The sequence below is a fragment of the Perognathus longimembris genome, chromosome 4 (genome assembly GCF_023159225.1).
Source record: "Perognathus longimembris pacificus isolate PPM17 chromosome 4, ASM2315922v1, whole genome shotgun sequence".
In the NCBI taxonomy this organism is placed as follows: Eukaryota; Metazoa; Chordata; class Mammalia; order Rodentia; family Heteromyidae; genus Perognathus; species Perognathus longimembris.
Window position 1 is genome coordinate 13,001,706 of NC_063164.1, and position 26,585 is coordinate 13,028,290.

Below are 26,585 nucleotides of genomic sequence, written 5' to 3' on the forward strand. Positions count from 1 at the left end.
CGTTTTTCAGAAGATAAGATGGAGACTAGATAAGTTATGCCATTTCCCTGCCAAGTCAAAGAGAAAGCCTGGGCTTGGAGCCCATTGTTGTAGAGTTGCTTCAATTCTCTAAGTGGCAGTTGATGACATGTTTGTTTGCGTCGGCATCAAAATGACACTGACATACACAGCCTTCTCTCATATTGTACTTTTAGAAGATCATTTGCTGGGTTTATTTATTTGCTTTTGGCTTTCTTTGCCAAATGAGCCCATTTTCCTCCCTAGAGCTACAGAGGACACTACACACTCTGAGAAACAGCAAAACCAATCTCAGCTCTTAGTGTGATGGTATGCTTTTCTTTCTTTTCCAGGCCCACCATCTGCCCCTCTCAACTTGATCTCTAATGTCAATGAGACATCGGTGAACTTGGAATGGAGCAGTCCTCAGAACACGGGTGGGCGGCAGGACATCTCCTACAACGTGGTCTGCAAGAAATGTGGAGCCGGTGACCCTAGCAAGTGCCGACCCTGTGGAAGTGGAGTGCACTACACTCCCCAGCAGAATGGCCTCAAGACTACCAGAGTCTCCATCACTGATCTCCTGGCACACACCAATTATACCTTTGAGATCTGGGCAGTCAATGGAGTGTCCAAGTACAACCCTAGCCCGGACCAGTCAGTTTCTGTCACCGTGACAACTAACCAAGCTGGTGAGAATCAAATCATTTCCACTGTCTCATCTGGTTGTGTGCAGGTGGTCACCTTCGAGTGCCATGTCAAGTCCTGTGGTTGAAATGGAAACAATTATAAACCTTAAAGCTATGTTAAAATGCAGGAGATTCCTGGGACATTAAATCATTTGGCCAATAGAGTGTTTTGGGTGATACCATCTCCATGGTGTGTCCCATCCTATCCCAGCTGGTAGAGAGAAGATGAAGGAGAAGTCAGTGTTTGGTTGAGAGAGTGGTGACACTCTAGGGAACAGACTCACTCCTGCTAGGCTTCATATCTGTAGTCCACGTTCATTGGAAAATCCATGGCTGGACATCAGAGTGGTTACAGATAATGTAGGATCATAAAATTGATTTTTTAAAATCAGTGTAAAGTGCTGTCATGATATTTGTCTGCTGCATTGTCTGATAAACATTAGTAGATACAGTTTAGATTGCTAATATAACATGTTATAGGCAATCTACCAGGACTTGTTTTAGATTCACAGCAGACAGATGACTAGAAAAAAACAGTGTGTGAGCCAGGCACTGGTGGCTTACACCTGTAATCCTAGCCATTCAGGAGGCAGAGATCTGAGGATTGCAGTTCAAAACCAACCTAGCAGAAAAGTCTGTAAGACTTTTATTTCCAATTAACCACAAGAAAACCAGAAGTGGCACTGTGGCTCAAAATGGTAGAGTGCTAGCCTTGAGCAAAAAGGCTTAGGGACAGCACCCAGGCCCAGAGTTCAAATGGAGATGGGTCTCAAAATCTTGATTAGCAAGTCTTTTCAAAACTCCAGTCCAAGCTCTGACTCCTGGCTTGTTTATATTCCTGGGAAAAGTGACCACATTATCATATGTTTTCCATCACCTGCTATCTGTTATTCCTGATCAGAGATGAAGAGTTCCAAAAGGACTCTGGCTTATCCTCTTAAGAAACCCCTAAGACAGCCTTAACCACAAGGATTATAAATTGCCCATAGTCCTCTTGCCTCCTGTTGTACTGTTCTCTAAATGAATGTTTCTGGAAGTCATACCATATTTAATGTAAAGTGTCTCTACTAATTACTTACTATTGTAAAAAGTACCTCAGAGTCTCAATCCAAAGCCATTATTATATTTTTTTCTATTTTTCTTTACACTCTCTAAGAACTTGGGAAGGATTCTGAACGGGAGCTAACATCCTACCAGAGCGCATCTTCACCTACACCATATAAACTCGCTTTTTTATATATATGATGTGAATAAATCATAGAGTTAGGCTTTTATGTCTTTGGCCTTATTTTTCTTTTTCTGCTTTGGTAGTACTCAGATTTGGAATTCAGGGTTTACCACTTGCTAGGCCTATGCTCTACCACTAGAGCTGCAGCTCCTGCCCTTTTTGCTTTTGTTATTTTTCAGGTGGAGTCTTTGCCCTAGCTGGCCTAGCTGGTCTTCCCAGTCTTCCCATTTAGACCTCCCATGCAGCTGTGGTGACAGACTTTTCCCACTAGGCCCAGCATAGTAGTGGAAATTGAGTCTGTATTCATTCAGTTGAGGCCTAAGCTGGCCTCAGAGACCCTTTTGATCTCTATCTCTGGAATTATAAGTGCGAGCCACCACACTGAGCTAAGCTTAGGCTTTTGTTGTTATTGTTGTTGTTGCATTTTTCAGGTTGAGGACATTGTCCTCAGTGGCTTCATTTTTCTACGAAGACTAGAACAATTTAGGAGTTTTGTTAACATCATATGCACTCTGCTTGCTGCTTATGCAACAGTGCAATGCACTTGTCCCACAGATCCTGACAATGAGCCTTGGGACTCCTGTTGTCCCGAGGGGAAGAGGTTCGTGCAGAGCAGAACTCTGCATCCCAGGAGAACCAGGTCTATGCAAACCCACCAATATTCTTACTGCAGCTCCCGTGTTATACCTTCTCCATTGTTCTCACACATAGCACAACATTGTGCTCTTACCTGAGTTAAAAATAGGAGCAGACCTTTTGAGACCACAGCTATCCAAGGTAAAGTCTGAAGTCATTCTCTTTGGCAGAGCAAAGCCCCTGGGAGAGATGCTGGGAAGGCTTTGGCTTCCACAGAATTTACAGAGACTTCCGTGATTCTTTGCATATGTAAGGATTCAAGCCAAGAGTTTATGTCAATTCTTAACAGGCCAAAAGGTCCAAAGAGCAAAATGAAGGCCAAGAGACCTTCCTAAACCTCACTAGAGTGGAGCTGGGGGAGGTGGGGGGATAGCAAAATCTTATTTTAAAGGTACATGTAATTCTTTTAGACCAAACAGGAAAATGGGCAGGTAATTTCTCTCAAACAGTGAGGTTTTTCCCCCCCTTCCTCTGCCATAGCGAGCAACCCTGCTGGGAGGTTTCCCAAATAGGACACAACTCTATCTCCTTATTTTAATTTTCATGAAGGGTAATGCTGGGAAGCTGTTGAAAATTAAAAATAAATCTTTCACTAAAGAGACCTCCTATGTGGCCAGCCAGAGAGCTCTGTGCTTAGTAGAGAATTATATATGTGCACAGCCCGGTCTCATTATCTCCCCATAATTTGAATCCACTAATTCAAAATTATCGGGATAGTTTATCTTTGATTAACAAACCCTTTCTTCATAATAGTGCAAATTAATAATGTAGGTCAAATTTCTGGGTAAATGTAACAACCATAAACTATCAAAGCTCCCCTAAGCATATTTACATATACACAATTATATTCTAATTGCAATCTGGTCCTATCATTCCATTAAATTAAATTCCTTAAGGATCTCTGTAGGTAATGATGTCTCTCACTGTCTTTGTAATACATACTATTAATGAATGGATTAGTACCTAGAGGCTAACCTAGGTTGTCAAACATAGGGTTCTTTTTTTCTCATTGACAACACCAAACACAAGAAACCTAAACATTGTTTATCTTGTTCTCACCAAAGTGAGTACTAGAGTAGTTTAAAAGCAAAGTGACTTACCCAAGCTCACCAAGTCAGGAGGAAAACTCAAAGACTAAACTTCCTCTGGAAAGTAAAAAAGTTGTTTTCCTTGATAGTTTTTGGTAATTATTTAGCAGTTGTTCATGTATTCAGCTTAACATTCTTCTCCTTTGTAAGACCAAGCTATGTAAAAATTCCTACACGGAGATTTGGGGTTAACAGGGCTTTAATCATTTCATTGTAGAGGGAGGTGTGAATGAGCCCTGGTCTCCTAAAGGATGCAAACCATTCTAACCCCACTGGGCCTTTTGATGATCTGCAGGGGTTCATAACACCCTTTCTTTCCTTCCTGGGTTCAAAAACCAATTGACACAGAAAACAAAAGATAGGAGGATGTCTATCACATTACTGCTGATAATCTGGCTAAGGGATTGGTGCTTTGTATCTGTGGCCAAAAGGGCTTTCTTTGGTGGCATCTGCCCTTCCCCAGCTGGCTGATTGCAGGCTCCCTGCTAGGACAAAGTTTTTGCCATGCTGAGATGGTGGAAAGAATGCTCTGCTCTGGGAAGGTTACTAAGTATGCGAGAGCAGAATGGGTGGTGCTAACGGAAGTAGTAACCCTTGGCCAAATTATTTAATGAGATATCACCCCCACCCTAAGCCCCATTCTTGGGGAGCAGGGAAAGAGAGGTGGGAAGGATACCAGGTGGGAGCATTTCTCTAGCTACAGTCACTACTCAATAAACCTAGCGGAAGAAACTCTTGGAAAATGCCTCCCAGAGCCGTTGTCCCTCCTGGCAGAAAAAAGAAGCTTGTGCTTCCTGCATCTTCCATCCTGTAACAACGGCTCTGGCTTTTGTTCGGGAGGAGAGAGAGTTCTGATGTTTATGAAAAATGGATAAGCAAACTGCTGGGTGATTTGTTTCCTGGATGGTTTTCCTTCAGTTTACGTTTACTTAAGTGGACCATCTTGGGCAAATGAATACAGGATGTCTTCCTGGGAGGGAGAAATACCGTGTAAATGAACCAAGGGATCCTGGCCAAGCAATAGAATATTTGTTGTGAATAGTTCTCCTTTAAACAAAAAAAATGCTATGGTGGTAGCTCTCACTAATATCACACATCCCTTTCTACCCTGGGGTTAGGCTACCAGCTGAGACCGGAACACACATGGAAGGTGCTTGTTTAAGTCATTAGGAACCCGATTTTTCGTTGAGTGATATTCTGCTAACCCCACACTGTTCCCACAGCCAGTGACATGGCCTGTAACCCTGCTCCAGAAACTTCACAACGGGAGAAGTCTGATCATCTCCCTCTAATCAACTGCAGCATCCTGCTCAAAAACCAACATCTGTAATACACTGAGTTTGGAGGAGTTCAAATATTTGGTGGATTACATAATTGTTTGAAGCTTGCTAATCTCTTAAAACCGTTTCCAATTCTCAAACTCCATGAATGCAAGTATATAGCTATAAGCGCTGATCTTGGAGTTCATAAGTCTGAGCTCTGGAACATGATGTTCAGAAATGGACATGATAATACATCTAAATTTTGCCTCTCTTCCATCCCTTCCTACTGCCAAGTATTTGCTTTGAAGGGTAAAACAGTGAAATAGCCATTACCTCTAGCGTGGATTGGAAGTGATTTCTGCCCCTTCCCCTCTCTCCTTCCCCCATTACTATTACCATTGCCTAGGGCAGTATCTAGGGTCATTTCTGGTTCATGTACATTCAGTGAGAAGAGAGGCCTAAACATTCTCTAACAGGCGGGGCAGAAGAATTACCTAGTCCAGTCTCACCATAGTGGTAAGATTGTGGCACTCTGTGGTAACAGTATGTCTGAAAACAGATATCATGGCTTCTGAGAAAAGCTTGTCTTCTAAGGGTTCAATAGTGAACTGGGATAGTCTTGGGCTGGCTGTGGTTCCACACAGAAGGTAGGCTGCATCCATGTTGGCTTGGTTGCTGTGTTCTACCTGGAGAGCATAATATTCCTATTGCAGTCTTCAGAGGACAGGCGGTTTATGAGGAGTCTCTTGGGGTTTTTCCTGAATCCCTTCCCTGTTGTTCTACCATTTGATGAACTGGTACTTCTTGTTAGACTGGCATTGTTCTCCAGGCCTGGACAATTCAGACCACACCAAATAATAAAATGGCACACTTTGTAATGTCATTGTACAGCCTATCGTGGTAAGCAGATACTCTATATCTATTTATTGAGTAACACGTTTATTTGCAGTAAAAACAAACCAGTTAGCTCTGTTTGTCAAGTCATGATCAATTTAATAAAACAAAAATAATGAGAAAAGAAAAGAAAATAACTAAGTGCAAGAGCACACTGTCTTTTATTACTCAACTGGTAAGTCCCCATTCTCTTTCTCTGCCATCTCTTAATTAGACATATTATGTTATTTGAGTGGGATAATGGGGAACAGTGGGAATTCTAATCCCCACTGGGTATAATTGCTACCTGTCTTCTAGACAGTTGGAAGAAAGCCTCAAGAAAATGGTGGGAGAAAGGGGAAGTTAGGTACTGTAGGGATGGCTCAACCAGGTTTCAAAGAGTCTAAAGTAGAGATGAATTTTATGTGATGAGGAAGGGTAAAATTTTAAAAAAAAATTATAAAGACAAAAATACAAAATCAGGAGCAGAGTTTTTGAAAAGGTCTTTGTAAATTCCTTTGGTTTCATTACATAAAATGTCTGCACCTGACCCAAGTAGAAGGGAATGAAACCATCGCGTAAGAACACTATTGCATAACTATGCTTGAGGAGCGTGCGGGAAGAAGGAAGAGATATTAGGATGTCCAGTGAGCCTGGTAGGCAGGACATTGAAAGACAAGCTCTTTCAAGTGTGTGGGATTCTGGCCCCCTAGCTAGATGTGAGGGGTACTGCTGAATTAGGCAAGAAGTATTGTTAGAGAGCAAAGGAAGATACAGAATTCACGCGGATGGCAAATTCCAGCATCTGTAAATAAACAAAGCCCCAGCCACTTGTTTTTTCTATATTGTCTGGGAGGGCTTTCCTGTGACAAGGCCACAGTTGGGGGGCTGTGGAGTGAAGGGCCCACAGAGTAAACATCATTAACTACCATGTTCCTTACAGAAAAAAAGCTAGTTGCTCTCAGCACTGGGGTTTTACATCAAGTAAGTCCACCAGCCATCAAGGAGATTGAGAGGATATTGAAATGCCTGAGGCCAAGGATGTAGCAGATTAGTACTTTAGTTAATCTGTAAGAGACTATTTTATTTGTTAGGTGTTTTGTTTATGGAAGGAAGGATGTACTGAAGTAATTAGGATTTCAAACATGTTTTTGCTTTCTTGGACTATGAATCTATTCCGATTGGCACTCAGGATTATGCGTCATGTGTGCACATGCTGTTCCCGTTTTCTGATAGAGTGGTGTTCTGGTTCTCTTTAAAAGTTTGCATTTGTAACACTTTGGGTCTTAGATGCTGGCAGCAATTTTCTTCTTAAATAATCATATGCTGTGCTCGTTTATATTATCCCCTCATGGAGATGAATTCCTGTTTGCCTTTGATCTCAAGTAAATCATGTTATTTTCTCCTTACCCCGAAGAAATGTGAAAGAAAAACAAAACAATGGAACTGAGTGAGGAACTGTATCTAAAGGCCCATGTAAAAGTCCGTCAAGCATTGTGAAGCAATGCTATTGAGAGATGGCACTGAAATTTTCTTTGTGCATCCTTAATCATTAGTATGGAGTCATTAGGACCTCAAAAGTGGTAGAGGATGGAAGACCATTTCACACCTAAAGAATTATATGCCTGAGCAAGCATACAATGGACTACAGAGGGCTCAGGTTATGGTTTTCTCATTAACAGCTCTGGTCCAGCTCTGGTCTCTTGGTTTAATTCATAATGCTTATGAAATATATACACACAACATGCAGTGGACTTGTGGTGTCTTGTGAAAAGGAAATGGTCTCTTGATTTTTCTCTTCATACTGTAAAGCATTGTTCCCCTAAAATATTATGAGGTTCCTATAATTAATATGCATCCTCATGAATTAAGGGCATAACTTAGGAAGAGCAAAGTAGGGGATCTACAGAATTTTAGCTTTGTGTGTGGCACCTAGGTTCCTGAGTTTGTATTTGAGGAGAGAGAGCATGTGCCACAAGGAGGAAAAAATAATTACAAGCCTTCCAAAAGAACCTCCTAAATTACCCAACTTCAGGGTTGACTGAGCAGCAGAGACAAATGGCATGTCTATAGAGTCTGGTGGTAATTATGGGATATAAGTAAAAATTAGGTCACATTTTTGTAAAGAGGTAAATATTTCACTCTAAGAAAATGGAAGTTTTATTTATACACCGAGGACTGAGAACACTATTTTTCCTGACTCCCTTTGCTTTGCTCCTCCATAAATACACACACAAGTTCATTTGTGAGAAGAGAAATCCATTCACCTGCCTGCACTTGGCAGGCTAATTCTGGTTCCTGTTTTCATTTCTCAGTGTTGTGCTTGTTACATCGAACACTACATCAGCTTATGCAATCTCTGGAGAAGCCATCAAGAGAGCTGAAAAATAAGAGCCTTACTGAGTGAAGAAGTGAACCATGTAGGGCTAGCAAGGGTGTGTGTGTGTGTGGGGGGGGCTTCTAAGTTATCTAGTGTGTAAAATTAATTACCACCTCCTCAGAACCATTCCAGTGTCCAATGTCTAACTGATTATCAATGAAAAGATCCAGGAAAAAAAAAAAACTTTATCAAAACTTTCATTAACCCTGACTGACATATTGAAATAGTCCCGCCCCTTACACAGCATAAAAATCCTGCATTGTAAAATCTTAAATCTACAGGACTATTGAAAGGTGAGTCCCCATATCATCTCAATGTAGAGCCTTCCTTTGAATCATGGCCTAGTTCTAGAGTAAGAACACATCTATTTGGTCCCCAGGTGAAGGCCAGTGAGTATTGTTTTAGGCTGAACGTTTTAATCTGGCACGATAAGCAAGACTTAGCCTCATCCATGAGTTCTAAAAATATTCCTTTTGTTTAATGAGCTTTCCTCCTGGTGTCTACTTTCCCTGCTCCTCTCCAGACTCCTCTGGTGATTAATCCTCCTTTGTTTGTGCCAAGGAGAAAGAGGTAAGGAATGAGTTCTGGAGACTCCACTGCTCCAGAGAAAGAGTGCAGGACTTGAGTGTGGTCACACCATAGCTTCGGTTGGGAAAGGTCCCTTGGGGCACATGCTAAGTGCTCGCAGCATTAGTGGTGCTGTGAGAAGCCATCAGCCACCCAGTGGAGCTGAAAACCAGTGACTACTGAATTCCCACCCTCTCACTTGGGATGCATTGGGAAATCTGTGCTTAAGGAAATAGGTTTAGTTCTTCTCTGAACCATCTTTAGCATTTTGTTATGGGTAGAGTACAAGGCCGCTTTCTAAAAATCGTAAATCTCCAGCTTGGTTTATGGGAGAATGATAGTGACTTGAAATATTTAGTCTTCTTTTGCTATCACCCTTGGGAGATGCCGGGAAGAAAGGGAAAGGGAAAGGGAAATGGAAAAAGAAAGGAAATGAAAGGAAGAAGAGAGAGGGGAGGGGAGAGGTAGAGGAGAAAGAAGAGAAAATTGAAAAAAAAATTCTGATGAAAGCAATAGGATTGGTGATTTATTTCTTAATCTAGGTGAATTTTTACCTAGGAACCTTTGTTCTGTGAGGTATGCATACAAACAAGACTTCCAGGTCTCTGTGGGTGTTAATAGGGACCTGCCATCCACAGGCCCACTGTGGATAGAAAGCTTAGATTTGGGTGAGATTCGTCCATTAGAAGAAACACTGAAAGAGGGCAAGCTCACAATGGCCCCCAGAGAATTTGTGTTTGTCTAGATAACATACTGCAAATTGTAAAGCTGCCTCCCAAATCCTCTCTTTCTCTCTCTCTCCCTCTCCTCTGTCTCCCTCACTCTCCTTCCCTTCTGTCCCCCCAATATCTTTCTCTTTTGTGTAGGTGTGGGAACATGATTCACTGCATATTTTTGATTATTGAAAATGATGGAAACACAGTTTTGTAAATTGAGAGGCAGACAGAAGTGATTAGATAGTTTTTTTAACCAAAGCTAAGGTTATATGTGCTGCAAGTGGCAGAAATCTTTCTTTTTTAACATTTATTTTTATTTATTTATTTTTATTTTTTTCGCCAGTCCTGGGGCTTGAACGCAGGGCCTGAGCACTGTCCCTGGCATTTTTTGCTCAAAGCTAGCACTCTGCTACTTGAGCCACAGTGCCACTTCTGGCTGTTTTCTGTATATGTGGTGCTGGGGAATCGAACCCAGGGCCTCATGTATACGAGGCAAGCACTCTTGCCACTAGGCCATATCCCCAGCTGCAGAAATCTTAATGAAGCATTCTCTACTCTTATCAAGGTAACTAACAACTTTTTTTTTTTTCATTTGAAGATTCCTGATGATGCTAAGTGCTGCTGGCGGGGGGCTTTCCTTGAATCCCACTGAATCTATTTCTCATCCTGTAAGGTTCTCAGGAGAAGCTAGAAAGCTTTAAAATATCTTGTTAGGAAGCATTTATTCTTCCAATGCTTCTGGAGACATGGTCAACTTATGTCTCATTTCTCTCTATTTAAAATGGAGGCATGGATAAGTTATTATAGAATATAAAAATAGGGGTTCTTGTTGCTTTGTTTTCTATGCAAAACAATGGCAGAACCCATCCTGCCTTGTGAAAAAGGTGTCTCTTTGTAACTTGGAACAATGGACTAGGAACTTTGAAAGCCTAAATAGCTTTTATAATGCTCAGCATATAGGCCAGTGGGGAGAAGTTAATACCTGTGTGCTCTAAGAAACTGGGAGAGAGATAGACAGAGAGAGACACAAAGAGGGTAATCTGAAAGAAAAAAAAAATGTGTTGTTTGGACCAGAGCTCTTCAGATCTCACTGTAACTTTCAAAGGTATACTTGCACTGAGCAGGATGGCTTTTTCTTCTTCATCAATTTCTCCTTCCTCGATTTCAGAATAAACACAAAATCACTTCCAGGTAAGGGATTATAGAGAGCATGCTGGAGCAGCATCTACTCAGGTCTTTTTGAGAGACTGCTGTGAGACTATTTCTAGGTGGGGCACTGGTCCAATGAGATCCTTCCAGTACCAGGATTTAGGGACTCTCTCTTGGGTGGCTCCAAATCTACCAAAGTTAACACTTCAGCAAATTGTGTTTAAAGAGAGGCTCCAGTGAGATGCTGCTGAACCCTTGTGTGTGTGTGTGTGTGTGTGTGTGTGTGTGTGTGTGTGTGTGTTTGAATAATCCAAAAATAGTGATAGCTTTGCTAATACATTCTTTGTTATGCTTTGTGACTACAAAAGTCATCTTGAATTCTTAAGCACAGATCTCGTTGAAGACATCTATTGGCCTTAATAACATTTTAAAATTTTATAGCTCAGTTGTTTCCTCCTTGGTCTTATAATGTCTTGCAGAAGTTTAAACTATCTGGCATATGCAATCCAGTCTCTGGCTGATACCCCAAAATTATAAAAAAAAAAAAAAGATATTATGGTTGCCAATTCCCAGGCTTAAAATCCCTTCTCATAAATTATTCTCTTGCTCCTAAGCTACATCACAGATTTTAAGAGAAATGTCAGAAAGATAAAGTTTCAAATGTGAAGGCTGCAAGAATATCATTTCATGACCACATTTTGGTGGGGGGGGGAGGGGAAACTTAAGGCATGTGGTGACCATTTGTCTATGAACCATTTTCAAAAGGTACTGCTTTGTAATTTAAAGCCAAAGGTCTTTCTTTTTTTCCCTCTCTCTACCAGTCGTCTCTTTGAGCTTGCCTGTATCACATGCAAGAAACTGGACAGGAAAGATGACTATACATACAAGAGAATATTCTGTGGTTCACAGTGTCCCTTGAATATTTGAATATCTTGTGATAAAAATTTCCCCCATATATCAATACAGTGGAAACCAAAAATTAGGACTAAGATGAGGAGTCGCAGAACTTCTCACTAGTGTCTGTCCAGTTGTTCTCTCTCACTCTCTCTCTTTGTGTCACATACACACACACACACACACACACACACACACACACACTAGTTTACCACCCATAGGATCTCTTCTCAATCTTGAGTCACTGTTCTCTTAGCCAACTGATAATTGGGACTTATGTCAGAAACGTTCAAGTGGCATCCATTCCCTGCAAAAGATTTACCTATATATTGCCTCTGACTATTTGGCCCTATACTTTTATATTTCAATTAATTAGTTGTCAAATATGGTGTATTGATTCTGCTTTTCTCTCCTGCCTATGTGTTTCAAATGCAAGAAAAGAAAGATCATTTGCTAAATATGAGTTTCTGAGTTGGAAAGTATACTGTCTGGTAAAATGCGAAGGAGCCTCTATTTCTGAATTTATAATCTCCGATGACTTTTTTTATTTTTTAATGAGCAACTCATGTAAGCTTTTTAAATGACCATTATAAAACCTAGGTTCCCAGTTGCTTTTGTGTATGTGATAGTAAATGGAATGGCTTGGAAGATGACTAATGGGACTCTGAACCTTTCTGTCTTTGGGTCACTTTCTTGAATGTGGACTACATCCTAAGTGCCCCACAGCTCCACCATTTGGCAGCCACCAAGGACTATGTTAATGGAACTGGTCCAAGTCCAAGTTGTAGTCGACAGGTGTTCACATCATAACTGACACTAATTGACTTCCTACTCTTTCAACTTGAAAGACAGTGGACCATCAGTGAGTCGGTGATGGGAGAGGAGTTGCGGATGATGTATATCTATTCAGGTTCCATTGAAACCCAGGGAATTGAGCTCCCTGTATTGGCACTGACCTGGGTCTTTGTAAGCATCAGACTTGTCTCTCACGGGTTCCATTAGGTTGAGGGGGAAAAAAAAGTCTAATTTTAAAAGGTTTTCAAAACGGCTAAAGATTGTTTTTGGAGGTCTCATGCATGCAACTTACATGCTATTGTTTTGCTCTTTTCATTTTACCTTATGGATTAGATACTTTCTATGGAGATTATTACTTTTTGAGGGATTGATTGCCAGATCACTTATCTATAAATTAATCTATAAATAATATCCTTTAACAGAGAAGTTAGATTGAGTAATCTTCATGCCTCGGAGAAGTGAAGTTTTGGGAAAATGACATGTGACCTTTTTATCAACTTAAATTGCAAAGTTTGAAAGTAATAGGGCAGGGAGAGGTTGCAGCCATTTCCAGTACAATTTTTTGGCTTTTGCAACAAGTTTCTGAATGCAGAACAGCGTATTGTTTCTCCAGTTGTACTCTGGTCCTTGACCTGAATTGAAGGGCATTATTAGAATTCCTAGTGTTGCTTCCTTGAAGTTTCCCAGGTTCATCTGTTTGCTTTTCAAACTTTAACTTCACAAATGATTCGAATGCCCCTGTAGCAAAGGGCAAATCCACCATACTCCTGAATTAGTTATCACACTTAAAAAAAAAATCAAAATGACCACAGTGCACAGATCAATTTATTGAAACTGACAGCCTCTTGTAGGGGGATGATCAATGCCTTACTTCTTTCTAAAAGGCTTTTCAGAGGTAGGAAATCATCAAGAGTCTGATATAAGGCAATGAACGAGGCTTTTAATTGGTCAGTTTCTAGAGCAGGCTTTTAAGTATTTCTGCCTGTACGTGTGGAATACCGAGTGTAGGAAAGTAAAAAGGCAAGAGCAAAGATTTACTGGGTGCATCCATCATCTGGGCTTTTAGAGTCTGGATGATGAATACATGTTTAATTGGGACTGATCTAGATGCTCCGGGTGTCAGAAAGCTAAATGTCTTAGCATTGTCTCCATGGTTCTCAACACAGCAGGACGATTAGCAGCTGTCTGAGGAACAAAGGGAACCTGAAAACCCAGCACAACTTTTCATTTTCCAGACTTGGAAGGCCTAAAGCTCTCCAGTGGAGTTGACAGCTGAAGGAACAGAAGCTTTGATTCCCTGACGTTAATCACCTCCCTTTCTCTTGACTGTACTTCTGCTCAATAGAAGAGGACGTTTCCTTACATATTCCAATTAATTTTGGAAAACATTATGGACAAACCATGAAAGACCTACCTTTGGCCAAGGCACATTTATCTCACCTAACCATAACATGCATACAAGGATTTCAACTCAGTGTTGAAATGCCACATTCTCTACATAGTGAAGCCCAGTAAGAAATAGAAACATTTAGAGAGACAGAAAGAAGAAGAAGAAAAAAAACAAAACCATGTATTTTTGTTGTTGCCAGATTTATGGTTTTCTTATCTTGAAACAATTGTCTTGCTCAGGCAAATTCTGTTAAATTGCCTCCCAGTGGGAAGGCTTGTTTTCCTGCTTGCCTTAAGCTGGCATTCTTACTTAACAGGAAGCACACACATTGAATCCTGCCATGTTTCTGTTGGCAAGTGTTGGGCTATCCTTGTCAGAACCTGCCAACAAATTTTAGGAAGCAAGTAGAAAGTAAAGTGAGCAGTTCCCAGACGAAACAGAACACACTCGCCGTGCCACAGAGATACCTGAGTGTCTGTTAAGGGATTCCCTGTTCATTCTAGTGCACATAGACCTTGGCTTAGAGTTGGATTTAGAGTTGAACTGTCATTCGCTTATATAGAACAAACCTTAGGACTATACATGCAGATGTGAGCTATCTCAAAAGTAAGGCAGTTAATTCAACACTGCATTTCCTTCTCCACAAGGAGCAGGTTATAGATGAGGTATTAAGAATTCTGTTTAGTTGCAGAAATTCTGATTTGCAGAGTTGTTTTATTATGACATTTTAAGCCTCAACCCCCCTCCCCCGCACCAGGGGATACTAAGGATTGCAAATGAGTCTAATAGTAGCTATGGAAATTTATCAATATTCTTTGTTAATATTGATATTTGTTTTAGAACCTTCTTTTGTTGTGACACATATGCACATTCAGAAATGTACACAAGGGCTGGGGATATAGCCTACTGGCAAGAGTGCCTGCCTCGGATACACGAGGCCCTAGGTTCGATTCCCCAGCACCACATATACAGAAAATGGCCAGAAGCGGCGCTGTGGCTCAAGTGGCAGAGTGCTAGCCTTGAGCGGGAAGAAGCCAGGGACAGTGCTCAGGCCCTGAGTCCAAGGCCCAGGACTGGCCAAAAAAAAAAAAAAAAGGAATGTACACAAGACTCTAATGTGCAGCCATTGAATTATTTCAAGGCAAACATCTGAACCCTCTTCAGGCCATCATCTAGGCCAAGGATCAGAACAACAGAACACTTCCCACCATCCAGAAACTTCCCTTGCATATCTACCCTAGCCCTAAGTCCACACATTGTTGCTTTACAAGTATTTATTTGTTTGTTTCATTCTCAACTCTGATCTTTGAGTGAATTAAAATACGAGAAAGTTCATCACCATAAGCTTTTGTGTTTGTCTATGAAGAAGGATTGTGACTAGATTACTGGAGGTTTCTGGCAACCACCACAGTATGTAAAGCCATGAATCTACACATGGCAGACTGCGGATGGATGTACTATATTGCCCCTTCTACCATTTGTATGGAAAAGCAAGTCTTCGAACCTTAAAGTCCAATTTATTAACAGGGAAAAGCTAGGAAGAGACTAAATGCTTGCTAGGTATAGATCAATGGCTCCAGAACCAGGCTTTCCCATTTGTTACCTATAATCTATAATTTGACATAAGTTATTCAGATTATGTGTACTTTATTTTTCTTGTCTTTTTTTGCCTGTCCTGGAGCTTGAACTCAGGGACTGGGCATAGTACCTGAGGCTCTCTGTGCTCAAGGTTAGTTCTCTACCACTTGAGACAGCACTATTTCCAGCTTTTTCTGTTTATGCAGTACCGAGAAGTCAAACCCAAAGCTTCATGCATACTAGGTAAGCACTCTACCACGAAGTCACATTCCCAGCCCCTTTTCTAGTCTTTAAAATGGGTTAAATAATAGTACCTCTCTCGTAGGGTTTTGTGAGGTGAGGTTTTATGAATTTATTCATGTGAGTGATTTAGAACAATACTTGACACATTGTAATTACCTAATAAATGTGAAGTCCGTGTGTGTGTGTGTGTGTGTGTGTGTGTGTGTGTGTGTGTGTTATAAGGGTAGGATCATATACTTTGGTGTCAGGCTGAGCTGGGTTTTAAATCTCATTTTATGGCTTTGGTCAATGAATTTAATTTCTCTATGCTGGAGTTCCCAAATCTGAAATGTGAAGGTGATCATCATAACCACTTCAAAGAGTGTGAGGAGTGAGAGATGATGAAGACATGCGGGTGCCCTGCAGAAGAAGCTCATCTTTTTCATTCATTCACCATTCTCTGTGTTGCTCTGACTCGCATGGCCGACGTCTACACCTTGGTAAACTGTTAATTCTGCAATGAAGACTAAATTAAGTCTTTTTGAAAAAGCCATGTGGACAGCCCCACTGTCTTTACCCATGTAACTTTAACACGATGTTAGCCCAGTGTTGTGTTAGTCTGCTGAATCCATTCACTATTGGAAGACTTGTGTACAAAATCGCTGACCTCAGTGTGGCATGCTCCAATTTTTTTTTTTACAAACAAATGGGAGACTGCTAATCATTCATGACTGGGAACTGGAAGGGCTGTGGAGGCCGTTCCTGGAGCTCCAAACCACAATCATTCTCAAGCAGGCCACAGTACATAGCACTCCAGTTGACTTCATTATATAAGGAAATTCTATTTTTTTTTTCAAAATGGCCCCACTTCATTTTTGCAATCAGTGTGTTAACACAATAGGGAATTATTCCTTGCTCATATCATGAGAACTTGGTTGTGATGGAGAGGAGAGCTAGCTTGGGGCCTCCAGGATGGGACTAGGTAGAGACCAGCTTCTAGCTGGAAGAATAGAATCACAAGAGAACTATTTGTAGGTCAAATTTAGAACATAAGTACTATCTTTATCTCATTCCAGAGCCTCAAATGCGGGCATCTAACTCATCTGAGATACAAGGGAATCTAGAAATGCAATCTTGGATGGAAAGCTCCATCCCAGAAAGAAATATGTAGGAGAAAGGAACTCATGTTTCTGGACATTAGCCAAAGAGGCCACTCCCCCCACCTTCTGCATGTAAGCACTTGGTGTGAAAGCTAAGAATAGCATCACTTTCTATTATTTAAAATTCTGTGGCTACCTCTCTGTAAAGAATTTGCTGGAAATAATCTGCTGCCCATCTTTGTGGAAAAAACAATATGCCACGTTACTGCTTTTATCTTTGGTAAAAGGTGGGGAAAAACCACTCTTAAGAAGTCTTGGTCTTACATTAAACAACAATAAATATAGTGTTAAAGACTTTGCAGAGTTTGGGTGCTGATGGCTCACATCTACGATCATGACTGTTCAGGAGGCTCAGGTCTGAAGATTGCAATTCAAATTCAGGCCACACAGAAAAGTCCCTGAGACTCATCTCCAGTGGCTCAAGTGGTAAAGTACCAGCCTTGAAGAAAAAAGCTAAGTGACAGTATCTAGGCCCAGTATAAGCACGTGTACACACACACACACACACACACACACACACACACACACACACACACACACACACATTAAATCCTTCAAAAGGCATTAGTATGCTCTGTTCTACATTTGTTTAAAATGTAGGCCATGGCATCATGTTGGTGGCTCACATCTGTAATGGTACCTACCCAGGAGGCTGAGATCTGAAGAGTGCAGTTCAAGCCAGCCCAGGCAGGAAAGTCCATTAGACACTTATCTTCAATTAACCACCAAAAAAAGAAAAAGAAAAAAAAGCTCAAAGTGAAGCTATGACTCAAGTGGTAGAGGGCTCACCTTGAGCAAAGAAGCTCAGGTACAGCACCCAGGGGCTGGAGTTCTTTGTTACTCATCAAATAGGAAAAGCTTTTTTTTCAATTTTTGGATAATGATGGGGTATTATTTTTTTCCTTTCTATATCTTTTGCTTTTGTTTGTTTTAATAATAATTACACTTCTTGACTCAGTCAATGTGCTCAGGATTAATAACGTAACAGCTAAGAGCTCTGGGGTAGGCAGCTGAGTTTTTACGCTGGTGTTGGACTAGAGAGAGTGGTCAAGGATTGAGATTTTTACTTAAAAAGTAGCATAGTAATCCCAGCTGGGTATCTACAAGCTGCTGAGTAAGATAAAATACAGGAAGAATAACTGCAAAGCATCCATGACATATTGAAATTGCTTAGTGATTTTTGGAGCTGGAGGTGTTGTTAAGCCCATAAGGAGAAATCCATCTCTCCCTTTGGTGGGATGTAGAAGAAAGCAATAAATACTAGCCACACAGTTCTTAGCATCTCTGAGATATAAAACCCTTAATCGTGAGGATGTCATTAGTACTTTGAAGCTTAATTTTAGTGCCTGACAGCATTTTAAAATGCACAAACCTTTGATAGAAAGCAAACCAGAGTCATGGCATTGATGAGAAAGAAAGGAAACAACAACAACAACAAACACCCACAGTAGCTCTAAGTATTTAAATTTGAATCAGTTATTTGCATTAGGCAGAGCTATGGATAAACTGTGGGTTTATTTTTCCTTGGGAGAAAGACCTAGAGTAAGCATCACCTCTTTCAATCCAGATCCTGGGTAACTTGGAGAAAGCCAACTAATGGCAAGGAAAAATGGTCTTTCCTTGGAAGGCTGGCCTTGTGCAACCACTCAGGCTTCTGAACTGTGACAAAGGCTTTTCACTCTTCCATGCCCACAGGCTCCAGACCTTTCAACGCATCAGTTTAGTTCTTGCTTTATCTTTCCACCCCCACCCCCTAATCAAATACAGCCATCTATTTTAGCTGTTTCCTCTGAAACACATATACCCCCCAAGTTCCTGTAAACACTTTTTTTTTTTTCTAATCCATTACTAGTGATGCTGTACCGGGTTAGGGGGTGGGGGGCAGTTTTGTAGCTATAGAGGTCAGAGTCTCTTTCTCTCTTTCTTTTCTCCTTGTCTCTTTCTTTTCGCTTCTCCAACCCATTTGGGTGCCACAAGTACCAGACTGCTGCAGTAAAATGACTTGTAGGTGTTTAATGGCAAGTCATTGAGGAAATGAATAAAAGAAAATTATACCATTTACATCAGTGGCGAGCCAGGAGATTTGAACCACAGAAAGTGAAATGTGCCATTTTCTTAAAGGGAGCTGCCTCTGTTTGACATCAAAGCATCTCCTGTAATTCTTTCTTGGGAAATGTACCACTGTTAGAATCATGAGAGTGAGAGAGAGAGAGAGAGAGAGAGAGAGAGAGAGAGAGAGAGAGAGAGAGAGAGAGAGAGCTCTCAATCTATGCTGTTTCTGCTGTTTCTGTTTATCCAACACACACACAGAGATAAAACCACATGTGCCTTCAGAATAGATTGTGGCTGGCTCTTAGACCAGAAGTAACCACAGGTACCAAGAAAATGGGGATTCTATGAAGAAAGCCAGCTCAGTGTCTCAGGAATATATGGAACTTTTGATTCCAAAATAATAGGGGGGAGGGGGAGGGTGAAATGTATCTCAGTTTTCTGTTAGAAAGCTCAAATCATGCAACTTCTAAGCTCCAGTGAATTTTTCCTTTTGCCTTCTATTAGGGTTTGCTTTGCCCTTTTAAAAAATAGTGTTTTACTGCAATTTTACTTGTTTCCATGGGTATGTGGAAAGACAGTCTGTTCCACATGCTAACTCTTTTTTTTTTTTTGGCCAGTCCTGGGCCTTGGACTCAGGGCCTGAGCACTGTCCCTGGCTTCTTCCCGTTCAAGGCTAGCACTCTGCCACTTGAGCCACAGTACCACTTCTGGCCGTTTTCTGTATATGTGGTGCTGGGGAATCGAACCTAGGGCCTCGTGTATCCGAGGCAGGCACTCTTGCCACTAGGCTATATCCCCAGCCCACATGCTAACTCTTGTTGCATTTACTCTGACTACAGCCTGTCCCTTTCCCTTCCTTATTCTTGAATATGTCGTTCTGGTATGTGTTCCCAGGCACAGTGCTCCGCGGTATCTCCTGGCATTGACTGGCTGGCGTGGTCCATCTTAGAAAGCTAACTCTGTTCTGAGATACTTGGAGATATTTGAGGGTTCTATCTGGATTCTGGATGATGATTTGAGAACTACCTCATTGCTTGTGCTTTTTTTGGTAAATTTGAAATGAAGAGAACTATTTGTGTGTGTCTTACAGGTACATGGGAGAGATCACTGAGGCCATTGTTAACACCTTCTTCAACCTAAAGAGCAGCCCCTCAAAATGTTGTCTATAACAGGTGCACTGGAGTCTCTTTTAATGCACACTTATATTTGATTGACATTTTGCAGTCTGCATAGCCAAAATGCACAGAAGTATCCCACTGCATCTTAGAAACAGAGATCCCATTTATAATTGGAATTGTCATTTGCTTCACTTCCATTTGTCAATGGCTTGGTGAAAACTAAATAGCAAAATTAAACCCGCAGAAGGTCATCTGAAACCAGTGGAGATGGGAAGTCATTTTCAGGATGGCTATGACTAGCACTATTTATTCAGGGAATGTTGTGCCATCTACAAGAAATCTTTAAGATCAGTTTAACATTTAGTTCACTTTTATGTTTCAATGTATGCTCTATGCACAGTACACTAGACATCCTGACTATTTTGGACATACAGATGAGCAAGGCAATGCTTATCCATAAGACTACATTTTAAGCCAGGCATCTGTGGCTCACACTTGTAATGCTACACATTCAGAAGGACCAAGGTTCAAAGCCAGCTCGGCAGCAATGTCCAGGAACGCTTATTCCCAATTAGCCACTAAAAAGCCAGAAGTAGAGAGGTAACTCAAGTGGTAGAGTGCCAATCCTTAGCAAAAAAGCCAAGACCCAGCACCCAGACCCAGAATTCAAACCCCAGTAAATGTATAAGGAAAAAAAATGCATTCCAGCTGGCTTATAAGCTTGTATTTGGAAAGCAGAAATTTTTACAAATAGGAAAATTGAGATGAGAAAGCTTAAGTAACTTATCTGAGATATCAAGTAAAATGTCAGACCCAGAACTGTTTTTTAAATTTATTTTATTAAGGAATCATCTTTTTATTTATTTATTATTTATTTATTTGTTTTTATTATTATTATTATTATTTTTGGTTTTTTTTTGGCCAGTCCTGGGCCTTGGACTCAGGGCCTGAGCACTGTCCCTGGCTTCTTTTTGCTCAAGGCTAGCACTCTGCCACTTGAGCCACAGCGCCACTTCTGGCCCTTTTCTATATATATGGTGCTAGGGAATTGAACCCAGGGCTTCATGTATATGAGGCAAGCACTCTTGCTACTAGGCCATATTCCCAGCCCCCAGAATTTTTTTTTTTTTACCAAAACAAAAAAAAAATTAAGCTCCAGATTAGAAATGTGGAAAGTAGATATGTGGATTAAACATTTTGTGTTGTTTCTTTGCTTCAAATATTCTAGAGAAGGAAGGCCTTCAACCATACAGGACCAGGCCCTGAAAATTGCAGTTGTATGGACAGCCAGTGGATTTTGCTCATTTATCATTCTGTTTTTCTGCCTCCTCTGTATGCCTGCAAAGTATGACTATACCTCATCCACCTTGCTCCAAATCTTCCTATGGTGATTTTCCATCCATAATGTCCTTATTTTGGCTGCTGGCCCCAGCATGGTCTTCTTCCAGCCAAGTAATGGTTAGCATTCTCATCTAAATGCCTATTTAGTTCTACTTTGGATTGTAAGTTTTTCAAGCAAAGTCTTAAAGAGTATTTGCTGAATGGCTGAATGGATACATATGTCAGCATGATTTGTAAATAAAAGAGGAAATGAAAGACATGCTTTGAATTAAGAACTTCTAAAATCCCCATGAGAATCAGCAGCAAAAAAAAAAAAAAAATGGTCTCAGAAGAGTAAAATTGGCATCTTTTGGTCACTGGAAATTCTGCTGCCAAATTTGGAAAATTATGGACTTTGTTGAATGAGGCCATAAATCTTTCTTTGAAACCTACCCTTTGGTAGTGCTTGCCTTTGTGATTTTTGCATCTGTCATCTTTCTCTAACCATGCTCCTGTCAACTGGTCCAACCAGCCTTTCTTGCTGTGTGCTAGAGCTAAATTCTAGCCATTAAACAATGCCTGCTTCCCCCCCCCCCCCCCCCACCAACGACAACCATGTTCTTTATGAAGGAAGTCTGTGGGTAGTTAGGAATGCTTTATTAAACTATGATGCATCTCTTTCTTCCTTTTGCTGAGGGTGTGTAGCTCAGCCTCCATCTTTTTCCTGGCCCCATGTGTGACTTTTCAGTAGGTGTGTGGTGTATGTAACAGTGTGATGACAATTGCCCTTCTCCTGCTCCTTCCTCCCCAATACTGTAATTAGAAGAATTTTCAAATGTCAAAAGCTAGGAAAATGGGTACTTGTGTTAGAAAGAGTCTTTAGATAAAACTATTACAAAGCGTTCTTGATTTTTGTCCCCACCCCCCAAAGTACAAGATGGTGCTTAATTTGATACTGAGGATTGTATTTTACTGAGTTTTGCATAGCCTTTTCCTTATTCCCTGGGTACTTGTTAAGTGTGTGCCTGGTGAATGAGTCAGTACTGAGGAAGAACTTGTCCCTACTGGCTGTTGGAATATAAATCAGAGAATGCAGGAGCAGCTGAGAAACTTTTATTCTAATATGCCTATGATGTGCTGGTCCTTTTGAACTAAAGCATTGGTTTTTTTTTTTTCATTTCCCATTTTGGAGGAGGGGTTGTTTTATCTGCTATTTCATCAGTTATCTCTTTTCTCATCTCAGAGAGCACAACAATGAAATGTTGGGATTAGGATCCAAATATTCCTAAACAGGAGTCCAGAGAGGCAGTCCTTTACAAGTGTGGAAATGGCAGAGGTGTTTGAAGGAAGAGTTGTTACCTGGGAAGTTACATAATATTGAATCACCCTAGGTGAAAGTTAGTTCCCTCGCCCCCCACCCCACCCCCATCAATTTTCTCTCACTAATTCCAAGTATTCCATGGTCACTTCTATGTCCCTCTCTCTGTCTCCCTATCTCTCTCCTCTCCCTCCCTTCTCCTCTCCCTCTCTCTCCTCTTTGTGCTAGTACTAGGGCTTTACAATCTTTTTTTTTTTTTTTTTTTTTTTTGCCAGTCCTGGGCCTTGGACTCGGGGCCTGAGCACTGTCCCTGGCTTCTTTTTGCTCAAGGCTAGTACTCTGCCACTTGAGCCATAGCGCCACTTCTGGCTGTTTTCTATATATGTGGTGCTTCATGTATAGAAGGCAAGCACTCTTGCCACTAGGCCATATTCCCAGCCCAGTACTAGGGCTTTAACTTGGGCTCATGCTCTGGCCTGGCTTTTTCACCAAGACCAGTGCTTGAGCCACAGCTCCATTTTTGGTTTTTACTAGTTAATTGGAGATAAGAAGTTCATTGGCTTTTATGCCTAGGCAGATTTCAAATCTCTATCATCAAATCTCAGCCTCCTGAGTTGCTAGGAGCCCAGGCATTAGCCGCCAGCACTTGGCTTAGTCTCCCTTTTTAAACAAGGCTACGGAAGGGTCAGAGTGCCCCAGCAATCACCAATAAAACCTTGTTGTGTTTTCAGATTTTATTCATTTTTATGATTCCTGCCATCAAGAGGAAGTGATTGTTGGGTTAACCCCTGGGAAAATATGGCTCCTACCCCTTTGTTCTCCCTTCCTCTCTAGAAGTCCCCTCCATGCACCTGTGCCCAGGTAACTGGAGAACCTGGGGGCAGTGGGAGGGCCCCCAGGCTCTGAAGTCACTTCCTTTTCCTCTGAGGTCACTTCGGCATCAGCTGAGGCCACCCCCCCCACCACCCACCCCCACCACCGTCTCCCTACATATCCTCTCTGCCTGCCGGAAGTCCCACCTCTACACACCTCCATCTGCTGCAGGCCAGCATTCTGTCCTGGTTCTGCTGATAAACACTCCTCTGCAAGAACAACCACGTGGAGGTCTCCTTCCTCCATCCCTTATAGTGATACCAGGGTTCAATGCATGCTTATCAATGGGGGAAGTTTCTTTTCCAACATTGACAGAGTTGAAAATTATGTATTTCAGAACAGTATCACTGAAATCGTCCTATGAGTTGCGGAAGGGTGTGACACAAATGGGTGGCAGGAGAAGGATGATATTGAGGACCCACAGGGTCCAAGGAAGAACTGGGGGGATCCCATTGCCAAATGTCTCCTCTGGGGAAATGAGCTGCAGGGTGATGGCTTCCAGATGTAGAGCTGGCGGCTGTGTTGGAAGCCAGGGATGTAGCTTGGGATATGGAGGACAACCAAGTTGCTTCCTTTCTCAAGTGGCCATTTGTCAAAGCTGGACTTTTCTCAAACCAGTGTTCTTAGCAGGGGAAGTCCGAAGCTCTTCTTAAAGGGTGCAGAGAGAGCACTTCTTGAAGGGTGCAGAATGACTTCGCCATTGTACTACAGGGTGGTTGTATGGTTTAGGTATGTCACCCAATCTCACTTGGCCATGTGTTGCTTCTGTCACTGTGCCCCAGTAAGATGTTCCTGGTGTGCTGGTAGCTCACACCTGTGCTGGTAGCTCACACCTCAGGAGGCTGAGATCTGAGGATTGCCATTTAAGGCCAATTTGGGTAGGAAAGTCCTGAGACTCTTTCTTTCTTTCTCCAGTTAACCACCAAAAGGCCAGAAGTGGCGGGGTGTGTGGCTCAAGTGATAGAGTCCTAGCCTTGAGAGGAAAAAGCTCAGGGATAGTACTCTGTCTCTGAGTTCAAACCCTAGTAGCAGCACAAAAATAAAAAGAATTCAGGCTTGACAACCATATAGCATAATGCTTTTTGTGGATTAGAGTTAATTATTCTACTTTTCTCTGGCTGCATTTCTGTAAACAGTTGGCAGAACATCATTAGCTCAGCAATTTTCTGTCTCCCTCCTGCCATTTAACTTTCCTTCTGTCCTTCTTGCCTCTCATTTGTATTTCCACTACAGTTTCCCATTTTCCTGCATTTTTATGATATCTGAGTTCAGGTCCACTATGAGTTTATTTTCACAGTTATACCGATGTATTTTGATGTATTTTCTGAATATTACTACATCAGAAGTATTCTATTAACTAACATGATTGTATTATATTGCCAGCTCCCTGTTTGAGATTTCCGAGCCCCTTGATTGAGCTCATATCCCCTTGAATGGGCACAGGAACGTTGTTACTTCAACTCCTCAAGTAGAAATTGGATTCATTTCCCCTACCTACAGCAGTTAGTGATAACCCAACTAGAGCAAAGCCGCCGTCCCAGCTCATCAGTACACTAGGAGGGCAGACCAGCCAATTCTTTCCCAAGGAATATGTCAGTTATCAGAATCTAACCCAGGACCATTTCTGAGAGCAAGTTCATTTTATAATTTTATGATGTTCCTCCTGCCTGCCTCCTTTCTAATGGCTTCACTTTTCGATTTCATTTCCCAATCCTGAACATTGGAGTTTAAAGAGCCCCCTTTTTATGGAGTGTATGTTAAAGTGTTCTGTAAAGCAATATATTTATTACCTGCAGTGAAATGGCTTTTCACAGCCAGGCAGCCTTCGTAGGCCCCTTGCTCCCTCCACAAGTAAGTTTTGCTCCTTGTGTCTTAAGAGACAGTAGCTCCATGTCTACTAGAGCAAAGAAAGACAATGTGTGCGCTCAGGTGTGCATCTCTATGGGCTGTACCTGTCTGCATGTGTGTGTCTGTGCTTGTGTCTGTATCTGTGTGCATATGTATCTCTCTCTCTCTCTCTCTCTCTCTCTCTCTCTCTCTCTCTCTCTCTCTCTGTATGTGTCTGTGTTAGGGGAAGGGAATCTTAATACTTCTAATGAGCACATTTCCGTTTTTCATTCCCTCAGATGCTCAGTGGCTTCCATATGTCTGCTGCATGCAGTTTTGTTCATCCAATTCAGTACTGCTAGCCTTGGAGTTGCCTTTGATGGAGAACATGTGTATCCATTGCATCTTTCACTTACGTTTATTCCTGAGATCCAATCTGGAAGAGCTTTGGAACTGAGAAAGATAGAAAAAATCAGTGTGTGTTTGTGTGTGTGTGTGAGAGAGAGAGAAAGAGAGAGAGAGAGAGAGAGAGAGAGAGAGAGAGAGAGAGAGAGAGAGAGGAGAGAGAGAGAGCTCATTGCCATCCTGATGTGTTCCTAACAGAGATGTCAGACTGTCAAATAGCTGTCTCTAGGAAAAGCCCCTTCTGGATTCCGTTTAGTGGGGAAGTACCCTCTTTTGTGACTGCCATTTGTCCTATTGGTTTCTCTGCCGCCACCTGGAGACCCATCAAATATGGTTAATCTGACCCATTTTCAGTAGCAATTTATTTTACTTTATTGTTTTCTCCTGAGTTTAGAGATGGTAGTCTTGTATGTACTGGGGAAGGACAGAAGGCTGATTAATTAGTTATTAATTTGTTGTTCCTCAGGAGACGCTTTTGGATGATTGTTTTCACATATTACCACAGTTAGAGAACAAAAGTGAGGATGAATCCCATCTGGGAAGACCCCTAATCTCGAGTTGCACAGGGCAGCTTTGTTAGATAAGATTGAGGATTTCATGAATGCTCCCTCTTCTCCCTGGCCATTACACAGCTACATCAGCCCTCGTCAGTCACAGCACCACTTGATAACAATTGGCTGGAGATGACACCACTGCAGAGGAAAAGCAAGCATTATCAAGCTGCCTGGCTTTACACGTCTCAAGTGTGGCCTTCCTTCCCAGGCCCCCAAACGTGCCCAGGAGGACTGCCTTTGTGTCTCGCTCAGTGGGAAGAGGAAGGCTGGCAGTTCAGCAGGCAAAAGTGATGGTTCAACTCTTATGAAATAGCTGCAGATTGCCATTTATGTCCAGAGAGAACAGCGTTTATTTTATTTGTGTGCTTCATGGTTGTATATAAACTGAAAATTCTCCCTCTAATGAATCACTCCCTTTCTTTGCATTTGGAAACTGTAAATCCTTTCTTTGCCTTCTAGCATTCCCTAGATTGCCTATGGAAGACTTACAAGTT

General features: G+C 41.6%; 1 protein-coding gene across 1 annotated transcript in view; it reads left to right on the plus strand.

Moving 5' to 3' along the window:
* Epha4 (EPH receptor A4) overlaps window positions 1-26,585 on the plus strand; it is a 148,007-nt gene that overhangs the window by 84,500 nt on the left and 36,922 nt on the right. The window contains exon 5 of the mRNA XM_048344669.1: window positions 351-689. Within this exon, the coding sequence (XP_048200626.1) occupies window positions 351-689 (339 nt within the window). The remainder of the gene's footprint in view (window positions 1-350; window positions 690-26,585) is intronic.